At 42.8% G+C, this 27,956-nt stretch overlaps 3 protein-coding genes and 1 long non-coding RNA gene across 7 annotated transcripts; 2 read left to right on the top strand and 2 right to left on the bottom strand.

The window, feature by feature from the left end:
- Nucleotides 1–134: 134 nt before the first annotated feature.
- Nucleotides 135–25,174, top strand: vwde (von Willebrand factor D and EGF domains). Of its 4 annotated transcripts, XM_085919137.1 has the most exons (21): nucleotides 135–791; nucleotides 19,376–19,544; nucleotides 19,648–19,879; nucleotides 20,268–20,333; nucleotides 20,411–20,649; nucleotides 20,724–20,813; nucleotides 20,881–21,100; nucleotides 21,161–21,298; nucleotides 21,384–21,557; nucleotides 21,684–21,899; nucleotides 22,156–22,251; nucleotides 22,358–22,453; nucleotides 22,533–22,628; nucleotides 22,839–22,934; nucleotides 23,007–23,102; nucleotides 23,186–23,281; nucleotides 23,339–23,434; nucleotides 23,506–23,601; nucleotides 23,662–23,759; nucleotides 23,836–23,885; nucleotides 24,617–25,174. In XM_085919137.1, the coding sequence occupies exons 2-20, from the start codon at nucleotides 19,497–19,499 to the stop codon at nucleotides 23,848–23,850; spliced, it is 2,304 nt and encodes a 767-aa protein (XP_085775263.1). In that variant the 5' UTR covers nucleotides 135–791; nucleotides 19,376–19,496; the 3' UTR covers nucleotides 23,851–23,885; nucleotides 24,617–25,174. The 4 variants fall into 4 exon arrangements, with proteins under 4 accessions (XP_085775263.1, XP_085775261.1, XP_085775264.1 ...); XM_085919135.1 differs by lacking the exon at nucleotides 24,617–25,174 and having other exon boundaries at nucleotides 23,836–24,316; XM_085919138.1 differs by lacking the exon at nucleotides 24,617–25,174 and having other exon boundaries at nucleotides 19,376–19,554; nucleotides 23,836–24,316.
- arl4aa (ADP-ribosylation factor-like 4aa) lies at nucleotides 13,537–16,349 on the bottom strand. The gene is made up of 2 exons (XM_085919145.1): nucleotides 16,123–16,349; nucleotides 13,537–15,147 (listed from the first exon to the last, which is right to left on the bottom strand). Exon 2 carries the CDS (start codon nucleotides 15,050–15,052, stop codon nucleotides 14,450–14,452), a length of 603 nt encoding a protein of 200 aa, XP_085775271.1. The 5' UTR covers nucleotides 15,053–15,147; nucleotides 16,123–16,349; the 3' UTR covers nucleotides 13,537–14,449.
- seraf (Schwann cell-specific EGF-like repeat autocrine factor) lies at nucleotides 24,212–26,024 on the bottom strand. Its single transcript, XM_085919144.1, has 5 exons — nucleotides 25,567–26,024; nucleotides 25,096–25,191; nucleotides 24,919–25,023; nucleotides 24,640–24,735; nucleotides 24,212–24,447 (listed from the first exon to the last, which is right to left on the bottom strand). The coding sequence occupies exons 1-5, from the start codon at nucleotides 25,802–25,804 to the stop codon at nucleotides 24,335–24,337; spliced, it is 648 nt and encodes a 215-aa protein (XP_085775270.1). The 5' UTR covers nucleotides 25,805–26,024; the 3' UTR covers nucleotides 24,212–24,334.
- On the top strand, nucleotides 25,606–27,947 carry LOC147051704 (uncharacterized). The gene is made up of 2 exons (XR_015066977.1): nucleotides 25,606–27,262; nucleotides 27,753–27,947. It is a non-coding gene; the product is annotated as an uncharacterized LOC147051704 (long non-coding RNA).
- Nucleotides 27,948–27,956: the final 9 nt, after the last annotated feature.

Here is a 27,956-nt window from a genome sequence, read left to right as displayed (position 1 = left end):
ATTGATCATTCCACTGACAATTTTTGTAAAACATTTTAAAAATCTGTATTATAAGTTATTTAATGTATTCATTTTTTGGCTGGCAAGCATTATTTTCTACTTCCGGGTGCACAAGGTCCAAGTCGCCACTTTGATTGGATCATGCGAGCCTACAGACAGGTGTGAGGACACCTTTTTTTTTTTTTTAACTTGATCAGAAAAGCTGACTGCAGAGCACAAACGAGATGGCTAAAAGAATGAAGGATGACCAACAGCGCACTGTTTTGCTTTTGTGGAGAGAGCATCTTCTTCGTTGTGTCTAATATGCAGTCATAAAATGACATCGAATATTAAGAAGCATTTGCATGGAAATAACCGACAGGGGACACCAGGAAGGAAGCACACCAAGAGCTACAACATCGGCAAGGTGACTTCAATTCATTAGTGGGCCTGAGGAACGGACGGAACGCCATTCATAGATTCACATGTATGCCAAAACATTCATGCAAAATAATCAAACGAATAAAAGACTCCCATCAGTCATCAACAAGTCTTCACGATCGTACTGATCTGGATGAAGGTTTTGGAAAATGACACCAAGCAGAGCTGGAGTGGATTGAAATGAAATGAAATAACTGCAGACCAGTTGATTGTGACAACTTGTCCATGTTTTGGCTCCACGTGAGCAGTGGTCACATTTTAAAAACATCAAGCCCAACCAAAGATCACGTTTAATGGATGGAAGCATCAACACCTGCATGAACCAGAAACTCTCAACAAAGCCATCAGCAACACCAGAAGGCGCAATAAGAGTAAGAAGCATTTATTTATTATTGGTTAGCTTTTTCACAACTATGCTATCACGGCAATACATTTTGAAATATCTAGCTTGCATGGCGCTCTTGGACAAAAAGGTTCCTGACCCCTGAGGTCAGCTGGTAAATTTTGTGTTTGTTATTCTTTATATATTGTATTATTGTATTGTATTGCATGCATAGTAGTTAAGAGTTGTGTGTTGTTGGGGCTCCTGATTTGAAGAAGGTCAAAATTGTGTTAGCGTCTCAGTTTTTCGCCTCCATTATTCCGGATGTCTAATTGAGCCGATTAAGCAATTAATTTAGCATTGGGATTAGAGGCTCCGCACCTTATACGTGTAGCGGGACCAGAGCGGCGGTGCTGCCAAGCCATGGACCCGCTCCAGATTTTTTTTTTTTTTTTTTTTCGGCAAGGTGGCTCCAGATGGATGAGGGGGGTTTGGGGACTCTGCAGTGTGTTGGCCAACTGGTCCAAAGTTGCCATGCTGATTCCAGAGCTCTCACTATTCCAACATCTCCTTTCTGTTGACTTGCTGCTTGTGTGTAACTGGAACCTCTGTGTGGGTTTAAGGGGTTAGTTAGAGGTTAGGGTCTCCGGAGTTCCAAAAAAAATGTACATTGTAGTCCTTTGACGGAAGCCAGTAATAAGATTCGTTGCATTCTTGCATCATGTCGTGTGTGTTACCCTCTGAGGACTTCAAAGATAGGAAAAAAGGTATGAGGCTTCACTCTGAGAATCGATCCTCTGTAGACGCGAGATGCAATCCTCGACAAAAAAAAAAAAACTTTTGACAACTTTTTCCTCTGACGCCTCACATTCTCTCCTGGCTCCGTGCATCAGGGGCGATAAGAGCGCTGTGTACCCCTTTTTTTTTTTTTTACCCTCCCTGTTCTCCTCTTCCAAACGTACAAAATGCCTCTCATCAAAGCCTTCATTAACAAGGAAGGTTAATTAAAAAATAAATGCGTAAACATCAATATCAGCGTCGGGGCGATGCATAATGCGGCGTAATGATGTTTGAGGGGCGCTTTAGCACCTCGCTGGGACCCCTTGGTACCTCTCAGGCGCTTGCTTGTGTTGTAAGCCTTTGTTGTGTGACAACAAAGAGAATGATGTTAAATTCATCAGCGGATGAATATTTCAATTGCGTTTGCTTTATAGTTGAGCCGCTGTTGGCATTTCCATTTTGCCTCCATATGTGCAGCCATGTTAAGTGCAATCATTACCATTTTCTACCTGGGGGTCCGCCAGGGAGGGGATGAGGAGGGGGGGGGGGGTAACAGGCCCCACTGATAGCTCTGTTTTGCACACAGCAAGGGGAGGCGCTTATGCATCTTTTAAAAGGTGTGTTTGCTGCACCTACACGGCTATTATTTTCGAGTGTGTGTGTGTGTCTGTGTGTGCGCTTGTGCGCTTATGTGTGTTTAACAGCTGACTCACAGCCTTTGCAGACATTAAAAGTCAACATTATACTTAAGAAGCCAAATAAAAAGAAAAACTGAGTTAAGGCGGGATGAAGTTTTGAAATTTTTGCCAAGTATAAGTCTCGGATGAGCTAACGCTAAAAAAGTCGCTAACAAAACAAAGTTGGCTAATTATTGTCTTCTATGCAATGAGGCCACACGCGCGCACGATTTATTGATGAGCCTCACACATCATTCATTAGCATGCTAATGCTACTTAATAGCTCAAGACACACTATGAGTGACAAGTCAGTCAATTAGCTCGTTGATTATGTCGAGCCGACGCCTTCGTGGCTAACCATTGTAAGGTCACTTTATTAGGTAGGCCCTAATGACACCTGATGATAATGCTCACGTTTTGATTGACACTCACAGAGGTGTCAAAATAATAACACTGATTGAAGCGATAATGTTTTGTTACCTTCGCGACAGTCAAACTATTAGGAATGGCACTACAATATCACCGTTTTTCTTCTCACGTTAGCCACGATGCCGTCTAAATACTTATGGACACCGGGAGAATCATCCCTTTTTTTACTTGTTTTTTTTTTAGGATCATTAAATGCCTCGTTAAAACCTCTGAAACGCTACGCTGACCTAGCGCAAGCACGTACGCCATCCAAAACGCCGCCATTGTCTCTCAATCTGAATTGCTCGCAGCTGGCGTTGACCCGACGAATTTGCTACAGCTAATACGCTAAAGCTAATTAGCTAAGCGCGGCGTTAGCTTTAAATGCACTCCAGGCGGCGCAGCTGCCCTGGAGGGAGGCCTTCATTTCCCCCAATGGCGTGGGGAGATATTTAGCATAAGTGCCTGCTACAGGGCACAGGTGGCCAAACCAAGAGGGCGAGTGCCACCCCTCTTGTCAGGGCCCCTTAGTGTCTCCTTGTTGGGGAGGGGGGGGGGGCATAAGAGGGATAATCAGGGTCATGATCTGATCAGAACGGGCAGGCCTGCAATTAATGTGAAAAGGAGCCGAAAGGTTCGGCAGCTGGCAATTAAAGAGACGTCGTTCGCTCTCTCTGGCCTGGAGCCGCGTCCCCGTTGACGCTCGCCTCTGTGGGAATGAATGAGAACGCCATCGCAGCGCAATTCAGCGGCACGCTAACGCAGATGTCGACTCTTGAGCGGCCCAATTGACTCCTGAATAGGGAGCAGAGGTTGTCAATGGCGTCAATCATCCGCTGATTAGGCTTTGGGCACCAGCCACAATGGACGCCAAATGACACGAGCGGGAAGAGCATGCGTTTCCGCTTGCCTTTTAGAAAAATGAAAATTAATTTGATCTAATGCCAATTTATTTTTATTTATTGAATTAGACAGCAGCAGTCAGTGAATGAATGAATGCCCAAATGAATGAATCAAGGATTTTTTTTATTTAAAAAAAAATATCATTTTGCCTATACTGTATTTTAATTACATTCTTTTCCCTATATTTCTTAATTCAGAATTGTGCTAAGAATGACAATTACATGTATTTTTTAATGTAATATTTAATTTATTATTATTTAAATTTCTTCTTTAAACGTGGCTAAACCAATACAATTAAAATTAATATATTAAATAAATACACACTATTTAAATTTGATGATTTTTTGTCAGTTAAATTTAAAAAAATTATATTATTATAATTTAATTTGAAATGCATTGAATTAGATGGCCATAGTGGTTGTCTGATATCTTTAGGATTTTAGAAATAATTTACAAATATGTAGTTTACATGAATTGAATGAAATATTTCAAGCCCTCCCCGAGTAAAACAAGAAAAAGTCCAATGAATTACTTCTGTCCCAGTACTTTTGTCTTTTTTGCAACACGTTCCTTGGTGGACTCTCCCCAATCCGTTGACCTGATCTGTCATCTTAACGGGTGTCACTCAGCCGTCACCAGTTCTACCATCATCCTTCTCATTATCATCATCATCATCTTCACCACCTCGTCTGCTTCCTGTCGAGCAGTAATGACGTACGTTGAATAATTGAGCGTTCTTATCAAAGCAGGAGCCTGGCTTGTTGTGTTGCGCTGCGAAAAGTTGCTGTGATGTTGGGCACTCATGACTTATTCACCGTGCGGCGCCTCCATCCTGTTTGTCCTCGTTTTTTAACGCCACGCAAACAGCGCAAATGACACCAGATGAAAATATTAGCATTCCACACTGGGGTAAAGTGAAATGAACTTGCTCTCAGATTTACTTATTTTTAGTCAAGAGTTTTACAATGACCTCATCCTGTTTGAATTAAAAACACAGTGATAACATGGAACGGAAAGAATTCGATAGTCTACATGTGCTGTTCCACCGTTTGTGCTCGAGTGGCGGCGCATTGAACAATGAAGGATACAAAAAGCATCACCTCGGCAGGCTTTGCTTTTTGACGCTTCGAGAAGCACTTAAACAAATCACACACCTCATTCTTTGCATCACACCGCAAAAGGGGCGCCCGACACAACGACAACGTTGCTGTTGTGGTTTACTTTGCATCTTGGTGGCTGTGTGCATATTAAATCAGGTTGAGGTCATTTCATAATTTGATTGTGTTTATGTTTGTGATCAAATTTTAGATGTTGACCCAAAATAATAGTTTTAACATTTCCTTTTGTTTTTCCTTTACTTTCTGTACTCTCGTTTTCCTTCCTCTTATTTCTTGTCACTTCTTTTCCCTTCCTTCTTCCATTTTGTTCCCATTTTTCTTGCACCATTTCCTTTTCCTTTCCTTTTTTCTTCCTCTCTCTCTCCTATCATTTATTTTCCTTTGTTTTTTTTCCTTTTTCTTGCCACCTTGCGTTGAGCCGTCACATTGTTGCCGTACATTGCCTCCTTTAACATTCATAGATGTAGAAGACGAATGTTAGCGTTTAGCGTTAGCATGATAAAATAATCATGCCCCGCCCCCTCACCTCGGGGACATATTGTCCCGTGTGGGCGTCCCCTCGGGGACAGACGGACCCGCCGTGGGGAAGCTCAGCGGGTGAGCGAGGAGCTGATGAAACGGAGATCGGGTAATGAAGGCATGGCCCGTGGCTTCCACGGCCTCGCCATATGTTGAGCCAAATGCAAATTGCGGCCCCCCCACCTTCCCCTCCCTCCCATACCCGCATTGCCACTCTGTCTCCAATCCAAACAACTTTCTCATCTTGATGAATGCTAATGTGTTTATAAGTGTGCGCTTATTAATATCACAACACGCGTTTAGGCCGGGAACGGTGACGAGGCTTCATGTTGGGTTGTGCTGGGAATCACTCACTAGCCACAAGGTACCGAGTCGGCCATTTTGTAGGGATGACTGCTTGCTTGCTTGCTTGCTCAGTTGAGTTGACGGGATGTTTTTTAATTTGTGTGGTTGGTTAGGCTGTTGATTGGTTTGGTGTTTGGTTGGTTGGTCAGTTTCGTGGTCATTTGTCAGGTGTTTTTTTTTATCAACCAGTCAGATTGTTTGGAATGTTCAATGCATGAATCCACAACGTTAGCCCTGGTACCCAACAGTGTCATCAGCAGCTGGACCAGACTGCTGGGTCATAACTTGCCCACTCACTACCACAGGCCTGGTACATAATACTGGGACTCTGCCAAATGTTATTTTTGGAAACAAACCTCCTTTTTTTTCCTCCCTGTCTATTTAAGCATCACATTACCACCTTGCATTTTCTCTTTGCGCCATTTTGGTGCCAATCACACGTTGAGCTCAGGTAAAAACGCCTCTCGATTCACAGCTTTCATTTAGCGCATTGCTTTTTGGCGCCGCATTGTTTCGCTTTTCTATAGCAACACATTCTGGACTGACTATAAAAAAAGAGTTCTAAAGATTTTGGAATATGTAGCGCCTATGGTCTCCATGACGACCACAAACGTGTTGATTGGACCACTCATTTATGATGCAATAAAAGCCCCCAAAACAAATATGCTGCTTGTTTGAGCATATTGGGCCTCGTCAATTGAGTGTGCGTGTTTTTTTTTTTGCGCGAGCAAGATGTCGGAAAAACACAAGACAGCCAATCACATCACAGCAGACAAACTCGCTCTTAATGTGATTGACATGTAGCAGGGTCCAACTGAAGAGGAAAACTGCAGCATAATGATGCATTTCGGAGCAGTACATTTAAAAAGAATCATTTGTTCTAATCATCATTTATCTTCTAATAATTAGGAGCGCATATATGGTTGGATTCATCATTTTTATTGCACTGTACTTTATTTCAAAAGATATAACGAAGTCCATGAAGACTTGACTGTGAGGTACAATGGCGCCCCCTTGTGAAAGTTAGCAGAATGCTTTTATTCAGGTGGATTTCAAGTTTACTCAAGGTGAAGACAGTTAAGCCACTTTTGTCCAGCAGAGGGCAGCAAATAACAGCGTGTAAATCTGAATATTGACTTCAACGCAGACTCAAATTATTACTCTACTCGATGCTTTGCTGTTTATTTAACAAAATGCAATATTGACTCATATTATCATATGTTATGAAATGATGATAATAATTTTGCACCCTGTGTATTAAAAACACTACCCACGAGGAGAATTCCCTTGGGGAAGGTTGATGTGCAGTAATTGCCGTATTAAAAATTCTGTCTGTCGTCCCCTAGCGCATTCTTTTCAAAGCTGTGGCAATAAAGTGCATATTAAAATGAAATCATATTTATAATTATAATGATTGGGTTGGTGCAAGGCTGTAAATTATGCATGGGTGACGACCCACCCTCCTCCCCATGAATGGGTCTACTAAATGTCATAACCATAGTGACCACTAGGGGGCAGTCCGCATGTACCAATAAACAATAATCACTTAAATAGTGGAGAAACATCGTTGTAGCGCATTTGGCCGTGGTCCAAACTAAAATGTTAAACCCTCAAACTATCACTTTTCCACTTGAGGGGTACATTTATGCTCCCCGCAAACCTCAAGGACGCCCCTAGTGGGAAGAAGTGAAATGCTTGCCCGTGATTGGCTGAGGCAGACCCAACAACTACATAGTTACTATGTGCAAGGCCCCGTGGGTTTGCAGGTTTAATTTGTAGTGTTTGGCTTAAGTGCACGCTGGCTGTATACACACACACACACACGCACACACACACACACACACACACACCTCCTCCTCCTAGTCTCCTTTTCTTGTTGGATCCTTGGAATGTCCTCATGTGGGATGAGCTTTTCTTCAGCAGTCGGGATTTACAGTTAAACCAATTAGTGTCGGGGATGCCTTCCCTTCCATGTGGACAGGCACCTTAAGAACAAGAATGATAGCTAGTAGCTTCCTCACATTATTTAATCACATTAAAAAAGGTGTGAGGTGGTGTGTTTTTATATAGTCTGTGGTTGGAGTTTGTTTTGTTGGGATTAGAAGGAACATTGCAGTGTCACATGATTTGGATTGTGCTTCACACACACACGCCTACAATTTGGTCTTGGGTGACTTCTAAATTGTTCTCTTTTTAAAAATGTTTTCGCAATGCATAGGGAATCATGTAAATGGCAGGCAATTATGAAAGTGGGGAAAAAAAGGAAAAAGGGTTTTCATAGCATTCCTAGTGCAGTCTTCCAACTTTAAGACTAATATAAGTTGTGTACCTAATTGATATTTAATCACGCGTCTATCACAACATAGAAGCAAGAACATGCTAACGGCAACAAATCCCTTTTAGATGAATCGGTTTATTGTTATGTCATCGTGAGCGTACTCTCCCTGCTAAAAGGCGTTCATAGCATTAGATAATAATGATGTGATTGTTGGAGCATTAAGCTCACCTGAATAGGTTGCTTTGTTTGTCTTTGAATGTGTGTGTGACATCACAGCTGTTGTGTGTGTTATCACTGAGGGTGTAGCATGCACATTCCTGCACGTCCAGCACATGATTATTATTATTATTGTTTGTGTTCTGCCAACGTACAGTAAACCCAACACACCCTGGCAGAATTTTGGAATCATTGGCAATTTTGGTGAAAATTTTATTGCTTTGTTGTTGTTTTTTTATTTGAATCTGACAAAAACTGTCCGGCGTTTGCTGGGAAATCAATAAGAAGCTGTCATTTCTTTAACGACATGTTCGAGGCTTCCGAAAATAGAAGAAGAGGCGTCGTGATTGAACAGGAAATGAACCCGGCGCAGCTCACCTGAATAATTCAGCCTTTCATTTTGAGAGGCCACATCCAATCTATCAGTGTGGGGACTCATTTTTAGCTGTTTGTCCAAGGTTCGCAAATTACCATCTTTGTGATGTGGATTTTTTTTTTTTCTAATGTGCAAGATGATCATGAATGACACGTAGGAAATTAAATAGTTCCCTCACTTCATCACTTATTTTGAAACAATTCTTCCATTAGCATTAGATTTTAGCATTAAGCTAAAAAAAAATGTGTTAGGTTAAATAATACAATTTGTCGTACCAAATATTTAAATCTCACTTTTTTTTTTTATATATGTGTCAGCACAAATAAAAACCGTGTGGCCAGCATTTATGATGGTTTACAAATTCTTCACATTGCCTGCTAAAAAACATCCTCATGTTGTGATTTGGACAAAACTGTGTTGTTGCCTTCATTTGGGATGGACGTGCTCCCGAGCCTCCCCAATGGGCCAGCCAGGCTTTTGTTTGAGTTTGAGACCCCCGTTTGTCTCATTGTTTCTGGCACATCAGATAACTGGAGCTGACCCACTTGTTTCACACAAAGTGAAAGAGAGCCCATTTGTGTGTGTGTGTGTGTATTGTTGTGACCCCTCCCCTGCTGAGCGAAGAGACAGCTGAGAAGGGGCTATAGGGGGTGCAAAGCAAAGGCTTGCATTTGGATTCTCACTCTCCTCATGCACTGCTGCCAAAATAGAATGAGGAGGACCGCACCCACCCAGGCATGCGAGCCAGCTGAAGCTAACATGTTGATAACACGCACACACACACACACACACACACACACCCTCACATCATGTCAGCTGATAATGGATGTTCATACCAAGCTGAAGAAAATGTGTCATAGGGCTGATATGTTTTGGATTATTTATACTGTGCAAGGTGCTGGTTGTAAGGATTTGTTTTTTTTTTGCAGAGAATTAAATCATGGATATTTTCATATGGGCAAAAACAAATGTTCCCTCGGCTGCAGGTTTTCCACCTGAATTTTGAATGTAGTATTTGTCAGGATGTCAACAAGTGTGACTCACGACGCCACTGACAATAGCTGACGAGCGAACGCTCCTTCCCATATGCCAGCCACGCGTTTTTTTTTCCCGCAAGCCGTAGCAAAAACACTTCCTGCAGGACTGGCCAGGATGCACCTGCCCCCCCCCCCAACTCCCTCCCCCGAGCGGCTCTTCATTTCACGTGAAAAGAAAGTCAAGTCAAGTCTTTTCAAGTCTTGACTTGACTTGACTTGAAAAGAAACCTGTATAAGTAAGACTCGTTTTGTACAGATCCTGCATTTCTCTTGTTTTGGGGGTTTCTCTTTTTCCACATTAAGTCAAGGACACCGAGACTAGTTGGTCATCCATCTTTGCAGAAAAGTATCCCAAGGGAAGAGGGGGGGGGAGTCTTTTGTACGTGCCGCTGTTGGCTATGCGCCAGCGAGGCCCCTGGGCTCTGTGCAGACTGAAAGTGAGACGTCGCAAAAGTCAGAGTACACCTCTACCTGCCTCACAAAACACAAACCGGGCCTTGTTCGCACACAAAATATTAGTAGCTCAAAAGACAGACACATATTAGCAACAAAACAAAAATATATGGGGGTGTCAAAAAAAAATAGAAAGAAGTTACAAGAGAAAGAAAACCAGGACAAATGTTAAAGTAATTATAAATCAATCAATGGAAAGAAGTCACAAACAAAAGTCAAATAAAGTCATAATAATAATAAAACAAGCTACATGGAGTGCAGTTAAAGATCACATGAAAATCTCAAAATCGATCAGCGTCTTTGATGTACCTAATCACGTGGCCTGTCATTGTCCAAACACAATTCATGTTTGCCCCTATTATGAACCTTTCGTGCTACTGATAAGTTATCAGTGTGAGTTTGTCACAGTGTAGCAGTAAAGTGAGTGAGTTGTTTACTCAAGAAGTACAATCGGTATCACTTTACAGGCAGGACAAGGAAGTCTTCTCCTGTGGTATCAGTGTCATCTGACCTTCCTCCTCCTCCTCCTCTACGGTCCAGTGCTGTGAATCAGGCCACGTGAATATGAGGCGGCTTTACAGAGGCAATCTCGTCAACAATGTCCTCGCAAAGTGCATGCTAGCATCCAAAAAGGCTCGGTGACCTCGTTTCAGTCAGGCCACTTGAAATCCCTGACGTTTTCTTCGGCTGAAATGCTATTGGAAAAAAAAAGCTGAAATATTAAAAGCAAAACAAGACAAATATTTGGGGAAAATACCTCAACTCAAGAAGAAATAGAAAAATCCTGAAAATAATGTGATAAAGTCAAGAAATAACAAACTCTCAAACATACATGCACTTCCTGGAATTCCAGTAAACAAATCATTAACTAGATCACCCAAGCAAATCTTGCCATCATCAAATCACAGTTTGTGTTTTCCAAATAAACACATCCCGGTTGAGACGTTTACCACCTTTTGTAAAGACCACTGCGGCATTGGCCTTTAATTATTTGGATTTATGACCGTGAGGCGGCAGGACACCCCCACAATTTGACACTGTCTGGTTCTCATAGAAACCTTCTCACTGTGTTCTGCTTGGGGGTTAGAAGATCACTAGTCTGGCCCTGACATTTTTCTAACAATCTGTGAAAAGAGTTTGGAGGCATTGCTATTTTTTTTTTGTGGAAATAGTTGCAGTTTATTTCTAAGTGTGGCATTTTAAACTAGCTTTTCTCTCTGTTGTTGCGTCAAACGATGATGTAATCCCAATTTGATCCAAAGGCTTGTATTAACAGATTCCCGTGAACTGATTGCATGATATTGTCCTGCCGCAATATGTGGAGGAGTGGCACTGATTAACGTGGAAATGAAGTCAGACTGAATTCTTTATAGGTATTAATTATTCTTGCTTAAACCCTCTTCCACATAAAACCCGCACCCTCTTTCTCCTTCTCCTCTTCCTGCTCTTGTGTTGAAAAGAGGCCCGCTCACTTTTTGATTCCGACTCCACATTCTCGGAGTTAATCAACTCCTGCTCTGTGTTTAAATAGCGCCGCCCGTGTTATTGCCAACGTTGGGCCGGTCACGCTGAAGAGGTCACATGAGAAGAGGGAAAAAATAAATAAAAAAAAAACACCTCACAGCATTAAGAGGTGTGCGGATCAGATTAGCATCCAGTGTGAAACAATTGGATTGCCACAATGGTGATTTAAAGCTGCTTCCAAGAAAAATAAAGTCAACATGATGATTTAAGTCGGTGTAAAATGAAAATAAGTATCTTCTAAATTTGACACATGACAGAGAAGAGAGTTGTCAAAGCGGTGTGGAAAGCCGCGCGAGGTGCTAGCTAGCAGCTAGCTTGCGTGCTAAGTGGCGCTTCTCACAGGAACTACGTGATTGACTGATATCGCACCTAAAATTTTATTATTTAAGCTTTTCTATCCTTCTGGCGTGTCGGAACCCACCAGCTGTAGCGACAAAACGACTTTTTCATTGCCTTTAACCTTGAACCCGGAGCCACCCCGCCTCAGAGTCCAGACATAAGCCGATGGGCCGGCTTCAGGGGGGCCACAAAGAGCCGTGTCCCCTCCAGAGGGGTCTTTGTGAGGCACAGGCCTGTGAAATGTGTCTCTGGTCTTGTTTGGTCGTGAGGGATTACGGCGGCGGGCTGCTGCGGAGTGGCGGAATTCCTTTCACATGACCCCCCCCCCAAGAGATTTAGGATGGACACCCCATATCCACTGGAATAAGGGACAAAATAAATCATACAATTTAAGTGAATTGTGCGTGAATATGACATGATAAAATGCACAATAGAGTGCTGGCAAGTCAGTTACTCGCCTCATGTAACCATAGCAACCATTAGTCCAAGACACCAAAAGGTCGGCAGCTATTGCGAGCATCCTTTATAATCCCCTTAACTAATTTGACATAAATAACTAAAGATAGAAAAATATCACATTTGAACATAAATAGCTATGTCAAAACTTTATCAGATGCTACAAGGTTCCGGATAAGAAGTAATTTTATTTCATAATTGGAACAGCGGCTACTCTACGCAGTTGAGTTGTTCACTTGTAACTTTTATTGTTTGTTTGAAGCTCAATCTCGCTGCAGGCAAAGTGTGGCCTCATATAAAAAGCAATAATGGAAATTCCTGCATGGATGAGCGGCTTTTGGGAGGGCGCTTTTTTTTTTTTTTTAATGGATGGCCTGTGGACAGTAGACAAATTCATCTCATCTCAGGCAGAAACAGGAAACATAAGCGACGACTCGAAGCAGGAAGCAGGAAAAAGAGTGTGTGGGCCCTTTTTTTTTTTGCGCCATTCTTTTTCCAGCAAGCAAGGATGAGCCACCTGCGCCTCACAAAGACGACCATTCATCGACAAACGCGATGACGTCCCGAGACACGAGCGCGGAAGCTCTCCTGACTCGCTCTGATTGGTCGTCGAAACATCAAAGACGATACGATGATGACATTTTTCTGTGCTTTTGATAATGACGAAGATTAAAAACATGTTCGCCGCTCAGCCTGTGATTTTTACCTTACGACCTACATGAGATGATATCAATATTTAATCTCCCACTTTAGTGAGACTCGAGTACTAATTAGGTCTCTATTTTTAAATTCCGCTCTTCTTCTGTGAGCAAGGCAAGGCACACCATCAAGGTCACAGCATGTGGAGCAGATTTTTTCAGACCAGCTGCGAGGCTAACCCGTAAAAAAAGCCCCCACCTCGACCCAAATGACCCCCCCCCCCCCCCAACCCGACTCGCCATTCCTGTCCGAGCCTGTCCTACTGGCTTCGGGCTGCCCCGACCACATTACCGAGCCTCGGAGGACGGAGATAATTGTTAACCTAACAACACTCTGGTGCGTTTTTGCTCACACTTAAAACTCTTGTTATATAATCAGCGGTGGAAAACACATTTGCACTCCCCTGTCTTGTTTTTAAACGCAAAGTGTGTCAGCGTTAGCCACCTGGTTGGTTCTTAACATGTCGGGTTCGAAAAGCACACGTTGGAGATGGTTTAGTCAGAAATTCAGCGCGACGTGTTCAGGCAAATGCAGGTATTTGGAACATTTGGTTCTTTCAAAATCTTTTTTGGCCTTTAGTCAGCATGCAAACAGAATTTAGGGAAAAGTTCACCAAGGGTAAAACTCACTTTTAAACGTGGTGAGAATAAAAGTCTGGACAACATTTTCACCAGTGTACTAAATAGGTTTTTATTTATCCAAAAAAAAAAGAAAAAAAATCTCATGATAACGCGGCAACCGGCTCAAAACAGCATTTGTCAAAAGTGGTCAAATAATGCATATTTAAAAAGTCCAGCTAACAAACTGTAAACTCCATAAGAAGTGATCATCTAAAGTGCTTTTAGGTGGGAGATAGAAGACAGCAACCAGAATCAATCAAAAATGCACAATAATACTTTGCCTTCACGTATATGAAGTGTTAAAAAAAAAAAAGATGAGTTAGCATAAAAAAAAAGTGAAAATTTCATTGATCTAACCCGTCTAGTTTCTTTTTTAATTTCTTTTTCATTTAAAATCTTTTTTGGTAAGAATAGAGCAACCACTGTCAATCACATCTTGGTACCCCACTCACTCTTCCAGACCCCAAACCTTCTGAGTATTAGCTCACATCTTGAAACCCATACATGTCTCGAACTTTCTCATCATCATACTTTGTTCCTTTACGCATCACTTCCATGGTCACATGACTAAAGGCTGTGTTCACACTTGGGAGTTAGCGACAACTTTTGTTTTATCGCCGGTCCACTCGCTTGCAAGCAGGACCGGGGCCAGCTCTCCGAGCAAACTCAGTCATCTTATTTGGTACGTTCACACTCGACCAAAACAAACGGCACCATAGTCACAATTGAGCTCGGGTGGAGCCAACTGCAAGCTGAGTGGTCTCAGTTCTGATCAAAAGGGTTCACACTTGGCCAGACCTGATGAATCTGGTTTGGATGGACCAAACCAACCGCATTAGGAGAGCAAACACGACAAGTGTGAACACAGCCCGACAAACCTTCGAGCTCAGAGAACTGAGACAACAATGTAGACGCTGGATTCGACTCCAGACATTCCTTCACCGATAACTCTGTGGTTTTTATCGCTTCTTCTTCTGCTGCCGAATGGCCTTTCTGTGTTTCAAGATCAGGTCGTAGAGTCGGTCCAGACCCTCCCTGAGTCCGTCGCCGATGATGGCGCAGGCGGGCTGCAGGTGCCACGGCGTGGCCGGGCTCAGCTCCTTGAGCGCGAGGAGCTTCTCGATCTCCGGCAGGCCCAGGGAATGCCTCAAGTCCTGCTTGTTTGCCACCACCAGCAGCGGCACCCCCTGGTTCTCCGAAGTCTTGGCGATTTTGTGGAGCTCGGTCTTAGCTTCCTCCATGCGCTCGGCATCTACCGAGTCCACCACGAAAATGATACCGTCCGTGCATCTCGTGTACGACTTCCACAGCGGTCGCAGCTTCTCCTGGCCGCCCACGTCCCAAAACTGGAAGGTCACGGAGCGGTGGCCGCCCAAAGACACCCGTACCCGCTCGGCGTTGAAACCCTTGGTGGGCACCGTGTTGACAAACTCGTTGAACTGCAGCCTGTACAGCACAGTGGTCTTCCCGGCCGAGTCCAGCCCAAGGATTGCGATGTGGAAGGATTGGAAGAAGGGGATGCTCGCCAGGAAGCTAGGTTGTTCTGAGAAGCCATTCCCCATCTTTCCTCATGGGGAAGGGCCAGCGGGATTGGAGCCAACTTTCACCCACTAATCCTCAGTGTGATTTTATAATCCAAAATGGCTGCAGCAAGAACCTGAAATCACATTGAAGGTTATTTTTTTTCCCCAAAAGGGACAAAATGAGCAAGCCGGTCAAAACGTTGCCAATTTGTGGCGTTGTCGGTGCGAGGAGTGAGTCATTTCATTAAACAAGACAGAAAACGAGCCAATTTAGCAAGACTCGAAAAAGAACGCGACAAATGTGCTGTGGTTGTACAATATTTTGTAAAAGTATTTCACAAACAAGTTAGTCAGACACCTGGTAAGTCTTTATCAGGACTAAACCTTCTCTGGAACACTTGTGCCAAATGACATGGAAATCCCAAGTTTGGATGGGTTCCCAGTTATGCTGCACCGTTTTAGACAAACCAGTTTGACTTCAGATGACAGAATGTTCTTGATGATCTAACTACTAACAATTTTTGATCAATTAACTTCAACTTCATTTCTAGTACTACATGTATTCCTGGAGCTTCACATCAGTAGTTAATAAATGGATGTTAAAAAAAACAACAACAACAGTTGGGTCTTCTTCTCTGTGGTGATATTTAATAAGTATAATAAGACATTTATACCACCTCATAATGAATCCCATTGAAATGAGTCACCACCTATGACGGAATAATGACTTGGGGCACTATCCTAACTAAACATGTCAGTGAAAAGATAACAAAAGCAGTCTTATGCAACGCTGCTTCATACAGTGTGCAAACATGATCCAAACTAATCTTACAAAGTGCATCATAAAAACATCGAATGCATATGACGATATCTAAATATCGCTCGTGGTTGTAAACCTTGTTGTCGGTAAATCCAAGACGTAAAAATAATTGATCAGAAGCATTTTAATGTAGTTTCCTTCACCAATTGTTTTATTTTATGCGTATAGTGGAATGTGTGTGGCGCATACCTTCAGTCGAGCTTAGCCTAAACACGTAAACCTGTTTTAATTGCAGGGGGGCGACTGCGTACAAGGAGGGTGGAAAAAGAGCAGATCGGTTGAAACCTACCAGTCTGACTCCCCCGCAGCGCAAATATCCGCCGCTTTTTCAGTGATCAAAAGCCGCCTTCCGTTGTTAAATAATGGAAAATGTCGAATTTCCGACTCCCTGGTGGGAGCAAAGCGAACATGCCAGCCTTGGGTGCTCGAACCTCGCCGTTGTAGACTAGACTGACGACGCCTGGGTTCGGCAGACGGAGTAAACGCCCGCCCGTAGCGACTCCGCTGCCGCATACGATTGGTTCGTTTACTCTTATGTCTGACCCCTGATTGGTTCGTCAAAGATGTCAATCAGAAATACGCCCGGGAACGTGGATCACCTGTTGAAGTTCTGGCGTACGCCGCCGTCTCTTATCAATATTTAAATCTATTGAGTCTCATCTTGCTTCTGGCTGTTGTTTGTCGATTAAAGTCTTTAAAAGATAACAGAGCGATAACTGATACACCAGCGCATTTTTGTAGTTTGTTACGATCGCTATTTGTGTATTTAAGACTGATGATTGAAACCCATTGGCACTTTCAAAAATGAAGTAACTTCATTTCTAATGTTATAAAATGATTGTTTTAGTGTGACTACGTCTTTTGCCACAACACAATCGTCCGCACCCTAACTGTGCGTCAACTGGAGCGTGTGAATTTAATACTATATATGCGCAAAAGGACATAAAAGACTGAATGTGTGTTTAGTGGTTACGCTCATGGCAACAGTCACCTTAGCTCGCTAGCTTAGCAGCCGGTCTTTAAGTGCGCATGCGTGCGTCCCTTCAGCGTGTTTGTGTTTAAAATGATTGGTCCACAAGAAGGAAGTGAGTGCAGCACATGTCTTAATTTGACAGCGCCTCCCACGCAAGTGATGGCCATTCTAAGTACTACCACTGACTTTGGTAATATGTTTAATATAGAGCATAAATGAATATTGAAAAGAAGTCCTGGGAATTGAAACGGGAGAAACATGTGGCCGCTGTAATGCAAGGCCTGATCTTTGGGTGATTTTATATTTAGTGTGTGCTCACAGATGGCGCATTAATGTCATGCAAAGTATTCTACATATGCTTCAAGCATGTGCATGTTTATTTTTTTTAGGATGTGGGTGTGTCAAATGAGCAGCTGTGGTCACGTTTAACCCGGCGCCATGTAAATGACATCTAAACATATCTCTTGAAATCAGATGTAATGTCTCAATAGATCCGTTAGATGGCAGCATATTATATTACAAGTGTGCCAGTTCAGGCAGCATTTTGAAAATCTTATTTATATGGATGTTTTTGAAATGTGGGAGGATGTGGAGATATTTTGTGACTGTCCATTGTCGGTAGAATATTTTTGTCCATTATCTGTGTCATGTTGGTGAATTTTGGAAAGACATTTGCATATTTGTAGGATTGTTTTCCTTTCTTCCTTTCCTGCATTTGTATCTGTCAAACAGATGACTCCATTAACAGCAAAGCAGTTTGAAGTGAACTGTATCTCGTCAGTCCATTTTGTTCAGCAAAGATGAAGCGTTGGAACGTACAAGTCAGTAAAACAAGCAAGCGCTGGGCAAACGCAGCGCAACTCCTTGAGTAGATGACTCAAGTTGACAGCCGCCTCCCGGTGCAGAAACGCAAAGGTGCCTTGTGGCTGTCTTGTAGGCCGCGTGAGGAATAGAACCCCCTCCGCTCACTCGTAAATCTCTTCGAACCGTCGGCACGGCGGGCGCCTGGAATAGACATCGAGTCAGCCAGTTTCTCACAGTTTCCTTGTGCCTGGCCTTCCTCAACCCCGACATTAAATGGGAATTGGCCTCTTGAATGGAAAAGGCTGTGGAAAAGTGTTGCTGTATTTTTCTCTGATTGCAATCACAACAAAGAAATGACCTTTGTGACCCCACCATTATTAATGGGATATAATTATTCAGCTGGAATGCTCATTAATTACATACAACAAAAAGTTTGTTCAGGGAAGAATTTATCATTTATTTTGGATTATTTTTGTTGTTTTTTTGGCATAGGATTCCTGTTTAGGATTTTTTTGCCATTTTTTGTGAAGCTTTTGTTTATTTATGGAGGGAATATTTTGCACTAAGTTTTTGTCAAATGTATTTGTAAGAATTTGTCCGTTTTGTGGGAATTTATTTTTTGGGTAATTTTCAGTGACTACTCTGGATTTTCTTATGCATATTTTGATTTTGTGAGAGAACAAGTTCAGCTCCCTGCTGTTGTGTGTTGGCGCAGGTCTGTGGAAAAAAAAGGCTGCAATTTGATACAGTTACAGGGTCCAAGTATTTGACTCAAACCGCTGAGGACCCCGATTCATGTTTTTGTCTGATTCGAATCGGCTTGACGGACTTGGGTCAAATCATGAAGTAATAAATTGTGGTTCTCCTTCAGCAGCTTCCAATCATCTGGGGATACTTTCCAGATACAATCAGTGCGTTTATTATTTATTTATTTTTCCACAAAAGTTGCATACCTGTACATGGGCATCAGCGGTGAACCCACTCCCGCCCCTCCTGGCGCTCCGTTCGCGGGGAGCCTGACGCAGTGAGCTCAGCCTACCTCCAGGCTGCAGTCCGGGGACACCGAAGCCGGACTCCCACTTCCACCGAGAGACGAGAACGCTGCAAAATGTGGGGGATGAGGAGTGGGACGGAGGCCGCGGAAGGATTTATCTCGACCGGAACCAGATTGAGAAGCACGATGAGCCTTGGAGTTGGGACGCTTGTCACAGTTATGGCGTGCGTCGCGCTTGCGCTCCCTTACGCAGTGCGCGCGCAAACGGGTACGTTCTGCGCACTTCTTCTTAAAAGTGATTGAAAGCTATTCATCTGAAATTAATCCATAATATAAGCGTGTTGAGGTTTTGGTTGTCCGGCCAGGAGATGTGACAAAATACTTGTAGACACTAAAATTGATTGAAATAACTAAATTAATTAATTACATGTAAATGGAAGGTAACAGCACAAAGACTATAATGTACAAAAGTAAAAATCCAATAAAAAAAAGTCAATCAAGTGCGGTCAAATGAGGACAGGCGCCATGTTCTCAGTTCATCTCCATTAGGTCTCTTCTGCCTGTCAGTCACCTTTCATTGGGTTGAGTTAACCACTCGGGCTGGGTCTTTCCTATATCTATCAATTTTTATTGGCATTTTGTCTATTTAAAGATTTTTTCGTGGGGATTGATTATTTAAACTGAATATTTCATGATTTTTACCATGAATTCTCACATCTACCTAATGAAGAGTTGTTCCATGTATTGATCCATCCACCACTCCTTTTCTAGCGCTCCCACCCGAGTGCAGTCCGGGAGGCCACGGGGTCCTACAGAACCCGTACCGCAGCACAACCTTCAGCTCCAGTTGGCTCCAGCGGGACTTTGTCTGTGACCATTCACTGACGCCCGGATGGTACCAGTTCCAAATGTTCGACAAGCCAGCCAGCATGCCCACCCGGTGTGTGGAGGTATAGTAGCAGAAATGACTTTTAGAATGGCTGCTTGAAACCAAAACGGTAGGCTTGATTTATTTATTTGTATTTTTTTTCTGCTTGTGTCAGGTGAACCACTGCGGGACCCAGGCTCCGGTGTGGCTGTCTCTGGGAGAAGGCGAGTCGCTGCCGGGTCCTTTGGAACTTGGGCATTTGACCGCCTGCGCCGCCTGGCAGTTGTTCCCCAGCAGCAGCAAGGAATGCTGTCTGTTCCGCATCCCGGTGTCCGTGCGCAACTGTGGAGGATTCTACGTTTACTTGCTGCAGCCCACTCAAGGATGCATGGGATACTGTGCACAAGGTACAGTGCATCTTGTGAATATGGCTGTACAAAGAAGCTATAAAAGCTCATATTAGTGGTAGGAAAAAAATCAAAAGTAAGACAGAAATGTCAAAATGTCATAGTTTGATGAAAAAAAATCATATTAGATGTTTATAAGAAAAGAATAAGAAGAAAAAGAAAAAAAATCTGAAGAAATTATACATTTTAGATAACATTTTATTATGAAGGGAAAAAAGTCAATGCTTACTCTAAAAAAAATTCAGACATTACACACAATACAAAACATTTGAATTTTCATTACATTATGAGAAGTTTATCAAAATTATCATTTTAGGAGAATCAAGTTCCATAGTTACAGGAAAAATGTCCTTGTTGCAGTAATTCTGAATTTCCTCTCTTCTAACAGAAATGGCCTCCACGTCACCTTTGACCTGCGAGCACGGTGAGGTCAACATAGACGGAACATGTACAAGTGAGTATCTTCCCAATTGTTAGTTAAAACAATACATTTGGATGCTTTGCTCATTCTTTCCTCTTTATTGACATCAGTCGAGCTGCCTGCCGCTCCATCCGAGCCCATAATCGCTCCCGAGTGGATAGCGGGCAGTGTGCATCTCAAGTGCAGCTTCTCCCACAGCTCCAACAAATCCAGCAGCTCACTCGGCCACGTGGTGGCCTGGTCCCGAACCTCACCTCAGGGCAACCGGGAGGAGCTCAAGCGGGAGACCACCATCCAGACGTGGGCTCTCATCGAGCTGGATGGCTTCAACCTCCGTCTGGAGGACAAGGTCAGGCCTCACTCAACCAATCAATGAGAATGAAAGAAGTCAGCAAATATTTTTTTAAAAATATTTTCTCTCAGATTTACTGCTCCGTCTACAGCTTCTCTTTGGACTCTCCAGACGTCCACAGTGCTTCAGTGGAAAGTCCAGAGTTCTTTGCTGGGATTCAGGTCATTATATATATTTATTGTTGTAGTTGCTTTATTCTATTCAATTTAATTTAATTTTATTTCTAAGGTTTTAGTGCGTCCGTGCGAGTGCGCGAATGGTGGCTGGTGCGTGAGCGACGTCAACACCACAGGCGGCAGCGGCAACTACACGTGCGCCTGCCCGGGCGGGTTCAAAGGTCACCGCTGCGAAGTCAACGTGGACGACTGCAAACCCAACCCTTGCAGGCTGGGACGCTGCGTGGACGGACCCGACTCTTTTTCTTGCATCTGCCCGGCCGGAATGACAGGTAATCATGTGGAGTCAATTTACAGCAAGCGTGGATTTTATTTTTGTGATGCGCGCTCAGGTGTAACGTGTCGAGAAGATGTGAACGAGTGCGTTTCTCAGCCGTGCTACCCCGGGGTGGACTGCACCAACACGTTGGGCTCCTTCTCCTGTGGACTCTGCCCTAGTGGATACGTTGGCGACGGCGTCGTGTGCACTCGTTAGTCCTCCTGGATTCTGACTAGCATTTGTTTTGATTTCGGTTGAAAAAATGAAAAAAGAAATCACATCTCATCGCATTTTAGCCTTCAAAGCGACCGGGACCCCGGTGAGAGTGGCACCCCCGCCCTCGCCCTGCTTCCGCAGACCTTGCCACCCCGGTGTCCAGTGCTTTCAGAGCACCCATGTAGCGGCAGGCTATGTCTGTGGACCCTGCCCGCCTGGTCTCCACGGCAACGGGACCACTTGCATGCCATTGGGTGAGGATGCAATTTTTTTCATTTTTTTATTTAATTATAGCGCGATAGCATTCATTTGCATTCTCTCAATTGTGTTTTGTGCTTTCTTTACAAGTGATTTTTTTTCTAACTTGCAGTGTTTTGCAGGTCAGGCGAGCGTCGCGGATGAACAATCTCCAAGCGGCAGACTGAATCCAGGCAGGGAGATGATGCGCGCCACCTTTTCCTCACCCAGACGGCAACCTGACAGATTCAACAGACCTGAAACCACCGTCGCCAACCCACGAAGAGCTTCTTTGTCTTCGGAGAGAAGCCCCGGACGCTGCCGGCTTGGATACGCCGGTGACGGAATCACGTGCAAAGGTGGGATGACAACAACCATAGAGACACAGAAAACAAAAATTTTTTTAGTGGTTCTTATATAGAACATTAAAAACTTAAAGAATGATTTGATTAAAAAAAGCATGATATGTTAAAGTTGACCAAAATTTGCCTTTTTTTTTTAATATGGCTGACATTGAGAGAATTAAAAGTTAAATACAACTGAACTCGAACTCACAAGTGATTCTCTGGTCTACCACAAGAGGGAGCCAACTTACACCATTTTGCTGTTGTCCAGCTGTGTGCAGGTTTCAGTGCGGAAGGAATATGGAGTGCACGCAGCCCGACACGTGCACCTGCAAGGACGGATACACCGGATACAACTGTCACCTGGGTAAGTAAGTAAGTATGAGAGAGAAAGAAACACACACTCACACACACAAGTGTTTCAGCTTCATTTTTTTTTCCAATTCTTTGCTCTTTCGTACATGCCATTCAAGCCATTTGCCGGCCTGACTGCAAAAACCAGGGCAGATGTGTCCGCCCTAACGTGTGCGAATGTCCCCTGGGTTATGGTGGGCCCACGTGCGAGGAAGGTAACACCCCAACATCACAACAAGCTTTTCCCATCTATTCTTACATTTCTTTTTTTTTTTTTTTGTGGCAATCAAATAGCAAACTGCGAGCCGCCGTGTCAACACGGAGGCACGTGTCTTGCCAGGAACCTTTGCACGTGCTCCTATGGCTACGTGGGCCCAAGATGTCAAATAAGTGAGAGATTTTGTAAATTCATTTTCTGTCCTGAATTTGAGAGGAAAATGACAATTTCATTCTTATAGACAGTTTTTTTTTATTCCAGCAGTGTTCTGAAAATATTTCATACTTTTTCCCTCTCAAAGTTACAAGTTTACTCTGCCAATAATTTTTTTTTTTAATATTTCAACTTTGTATCCAGTTAGAATTATGCCATGTGTGTGTCAGTGGTGTGTAACAGGCACTGTGAAAACGGCGGCGAATGCGTTTCTCCTGACGTGTGCAAATGCAAACCAGGCTGGAATGGACCCACGTGCAACACAGGTATGACACAATATATACTGTAGCAATAATTACATTCATCATAATGATGTCACTTCATTTGTGTGTGCATAGCTGAGTGCAGTCCGGTGTGTCTGAATGGAGGAACGTGCATCAAACCAAACGTGTGCGCATGTCCCGGCGGATTCTACGGCTCACAGTGTCAAATTGGTGACGAACAGAATCAGTCTTTCCGTTTTAACTTTTGAATAATTCAAGTGACATAAGTCTGTGTGTGTGTGTGTGTGTGTTAGCTGTGTGCAGCCCACCTTGCAAGAACGGAGGTCAATGCATGCGGAACAACGTGTGTTCATGTCCCGAAGGCTACACGGGGAAACGATGTCAAAGGAGTGAGTCTCACACAAACACTTATTATATCCAAACATTAATATGTTTGTATGTTGCAGGCGTGTGCGAGCCCACATGTATGAACAGTGGCAAATGTGTAGGGGCCAACACGTGTTCGTGTACATCAGGCTGGAGGGGAAACAGATGTAACATACGTAAGATGATATTGAATAAATAGCATGCACGATTCATAATAATACAAATGTTATGTGTTTTGTCGTTTTAGCCGTGTGTCTGCAGAAGTGTAAAAACGGAGGCGAGTGCTTGGGGCCCAACACGTGCCACTGTCCCGCCGGCTGGGAGGGCCTGCAGTGTCAAACACGTGAGTCACATCATATAAATGTAAATAATATCGTTTAGCTGATATTTGCTGTGCAAATAGCGGTGTGTCGACAGCGCTGCCTGAACGGGGGGCGCTGCGTGCTGCCTGACTACTGCCACTGTCGGAGGGGCTTCAAGGGTCTCACATGCGACGTTCAGGTCAGTGCTAGATGGTTGAAAAGTAGATGGTGGACTACATCCATCTTATCGCCATGTACCTTTGTGTGTTTCGCAGGTCTCACAAGCCTGAAGTGAAGGAAAAAGTCAGGGAGTGTGTGGATACCAGTATGTATGTGTAGATTGACAAATGCCGCCGCCTTGTGGGGACTTGATGTATTGCTTTTGTCTTTTGAGTTCCGCTTACTGTCCTCTACCTCATATGAAAGCTTTTTTTTAGTCATATTGCATGAGAGCTTCCTCCATGCCCCGACCCAAAATTATTTGACAAATATATACATTAGTGACAGTAAATATTTGGATTTTATTATTCATAGTATCATGACCTTATATGCTATTGTTTATTAGCGCATCTGAGAGTAACTGTGATTGTTATTAAATGGAAACATATTGTAAGAAAAATATATGACGAAAGAAACATCTTTTTCCTTTAAATGTTTTTATTACTCCATTTAATGACACAAAGTACAATTCATACACAGAAAGACAAAGCAAGCCGTATTTGTACAATAAAAATGAGAATAAATGAGAAGTAAAGTAAAGTGGACTGTCGGGCTCTAGTGGCGCCTCTTCTTTTCCTCACAGCGAGGCCCCGAAAAGGGGAGACGGCAGCGGCATTTGTTCGGTGAAATACATTTTCCTCCATTCAGGCATCGCAGAGTGCATTCGGCTACAACACACATCCATAAAAAAATAACATTCCCTTTGCTTTTCACAAAGTTTCAAATCAAGCCACGATACACAAGACGATTATATTATGACATTTTCTGTCTTGAATACAAAACTTCACAATTGCCATCTCCAAAAATATTTTTACTGTTGTGGCCATTTCTGTTTAGAATCAGAGTGCTGTCGTACTCACCGATGTGGCAGGCGCCCCCCAGCCACCCTTCAGGACAGCTGCAGATTCCAGGGGCCATGCAGACACCCCCATTTCTGCAGCCTTGAGGGCAAATAGCTGACAGGAAACACAGCTTAGGAGCATTATTAGCAGAAGAAATGTATGTACCCCAGTTTGTCAAAGGGGATGTTTTAGTCACCATGTCCCCCGCAGAGCACCATTTGCCGCCTGGGAGCCAAGGTGCTAATGTAATTGAACCCGGGCCCATTAAAAAAAAAAAAAGGAAAACAAAACACAAACCTTCTTGGCATTTGGAGCCTGTCCAGCTGGAGGGACAGATACACTTGGCCACTCCGTTGACAGCGTTGCATTCACCGCCATTCCAGCAGCCGTCATTGCATGTCACTACATACACAAACAATATTTGTACAACTTTCTTTTGGATTTGTGTGACATTATACAATACTGAAATGATACCTTTGTGACAATATCTGCCTCCAAAGCCCGAGGGACATCTGCACTTTCCAGGACGAAGACACACACCTCCATTCTTACATTTGGGATAGCAGTTGGCTGCATGCACACAATTGAAAAATTATTTTTAAATGTAAAATATATTCAATAAAAACGTTGTCTAAGAGACGTTTAAAACACGCACGTTTTGGATTGTCATTTGCGCTTTTTGATTGAATAATTTTGATTGATTTTGTCAGTGGTAGAAAAAAATCGGATTGTATTTTATGGGTATGTTAAATTACAACGTTGTTGTATATTTGAATGCAACTTTATTTACAAAAAAAAAAAGCAATCACGTGACAAATTGAATTGACATGCAGGCGACAATAATTAATAATTAATAATTAATCCGCTTAATCAACCTTGATTAAAAACGAGCTTTGTATCTACAACAATTTCTGGAATTTTATTTTGTTCAAATCATTTCCTCACCATACTGGCAGTTGTCCCCATCGTAACCGCGGCCGCACAGGCAAGTGTTATTGCGGATGCACACTCCGGCGTGTTGGCACGGCGGCTCGCACGTCGCCTTCGGGTCAAAAACGAAGCCCAGTGCTACCCCCCGAGGAGCGTCCGAACGCGCCCAGCAAATGCTGCCACATAGACCACAAAGCCACACCACCAGAAGGAGAGCCGCCGTGGCCGGTCCCGGTGTCCCGAAAAAGCCCATGACTGACTCAAAGGTAGCAAGGGAAGTCCGCTAATGGAAGAATAGCACCGGAGGAGCTTCCCGCCACCCGGCAGCCTGCCCGGAGACAAGCGGGAGGTAAGTGTGGGGGGAAGCGGGCGTGGCCGCCTGACGGGAGGGTCCATGATGGAGGTAAGAAACAACTTTTTTTAACCTCGAACTTTTAACGTCAAGGAAAAGAACTTATACCATGACTGAGTTTGTTAACTTGTTTCAAATCACTGACCGGCGGCCGCCATTAATGAGCTTTTTAGCTAACTAGAGTAGCTACGTTTTCGCAATTAGCTTCATTAGCATTTTATGTCCTCCATCTCAGTTAATTATTGTAATATTTCTATTTGTATGGCCTGTTCAAATGTCACACATGAAACCTGTACGTTATGAAAAGTGATATTCAATTAATTAAAATTAATTTAGTGGAATGAATTAACATCGCTAGGTTCATCTTCCAATTGACTTTAGCATTAGCATTTATTGTCACGTGACAAATAGTAGCCATTTTGTGGAATTTTCCATCATATTAAACTTTACATAGTCTTTTACTCGTCTCATTCAAATAATCACAATAAGCACAACCAAGCAACAAAATTTGAGGCCAACGAATGCTTCAATACTGTTTCCTTTCCCTGGTTTCAAATTTTCACAAACATTTTTTAAATTGTTGCTGTATCTTGGTGCATGTAGAGCAACTTAAGTCAAATACGTGAAAAAAGAACACTTGTCAAAAGGGTCCATTAGTATAGGTTAGGTCATTACTGTAATTTTGCCAACCATTATTCAACATTCCAGACATCAGTAAACGTTTTTCAGTCTGACTTGATTTTGTGAAGAATGTCACAAGTCGGAAAACAGTTTATGCAGACAAGCACACATGTGGAAAAGTCATTAGCAAATGCACAGGGAGAGGAAACGTTGATCTTATATGATCCTCTGTTGGAGGTCACCTGGAGTGTCAACAACACAGTCAATGAGGGAATGTTCGGTCAATTTATGCATTTTGTTGTGTTATTGTTTCTGTGTAAATGTACAATTTGAATAACATTTGGATAAAATGAACACAGGTAAGTCTGAATTTAGAGAATTGTTGTGTTAGTGTTTGTGTAAATGTACAATTTGAATAACATTTGGATAAAATGAACACAGGTAAGTCTACATTTAGAGAATTGTTGTGTTATTGTTTGTGTAAATGTACAATTTGAAGAACATTGGGATAAAATCAACACAGGTAAGTCTGAATTTAGAGAATTGTTGTGTTATTGTTTGTGTAAATGTACAATTTGAAGAACATTTGGATAAAATCAACACAGGTGAGTCCGAATTTAGAGTTGTGTGCCTTCAACACACTGCAATTAAACATCTTGGACCACTTTGAGTTCTACTGGAAGAGATGCAAGATATTTACCAGCAAGAAGAAGCAGTGAAGGAGCAGAGTTCACCTAAGTAAGTTGCTGTATGTTTTGTGTACTTTGTATTTATTTTTTGCCGCCCCCACGTGTGTTCAATTCGTAGTGATTTGAAGGTTTAGAATTACTACAGCTATGCCAATTTCAGTTTAGCCAGTTTACTGTACAGTGTTTTACATGTTAGCATAGCACCAAGCTAGGTGAAATAATGTGATTTTCTTTGACATTTTAGAGTTTACATTTCAAATGTATGATTGTATTTTTTTGTTGTTGTAAAGTTCTACAACAAACCGACACTGGTAACTTGCAGAAATGCTTTAAAAAGTCAGTTTTAATATGCTTGAATTAGTTTACACTTTTTAACAGTAATATATATTTTTTTTAATGTAGTCTATATAGCAAAATTTAATTATCGTGAGTGGGCTTAGAATATTCGCTGTATTTGCGGTTGCTTTTTAAATTTTTGACCTATATACAATTTTGTGTGTGTTTTTTTTTTTATGCATATGTGTGTTTCCATGTTACAGCAAGCTATCCAATGAACAGGAAGTGAGAAGGCCGGGGTTTTGACGAGCAAAACAGATGGAAACATACTGCGATGCTCTGGAGACAGCTGGCGCGGTTTCTAGGTTGAGGAAGTTGTCAGAATAACTTGGACGCGGTGGCATGTAAATGCCACTGGGAGTTTGAATAAATGTAATAAATAAAAGTACATGATGGAATTTGTGTGT

The sequence above is a fragment of the Syngnathus leptorhynchus genome, chromosome 8, assembly GCF_054491065.1.
Source record: "Syngnathus leptorhynchus isolate UIUO chromosome 8, UIUO_Slep, whole genome shotgun sequence".
Lineage (NCBI taxonomy): Eukaryota > Metazoa > Chordata > Actinopteri > Syngnathiformes > Syngnathidae > Syngnathus > Syngnathus leptorhynchus.
The sequence above is the reverse complement of the archived record's forward strand: the minus strand, read 5'-3'. Positions and strand labels throughout refer to the sequence as shown.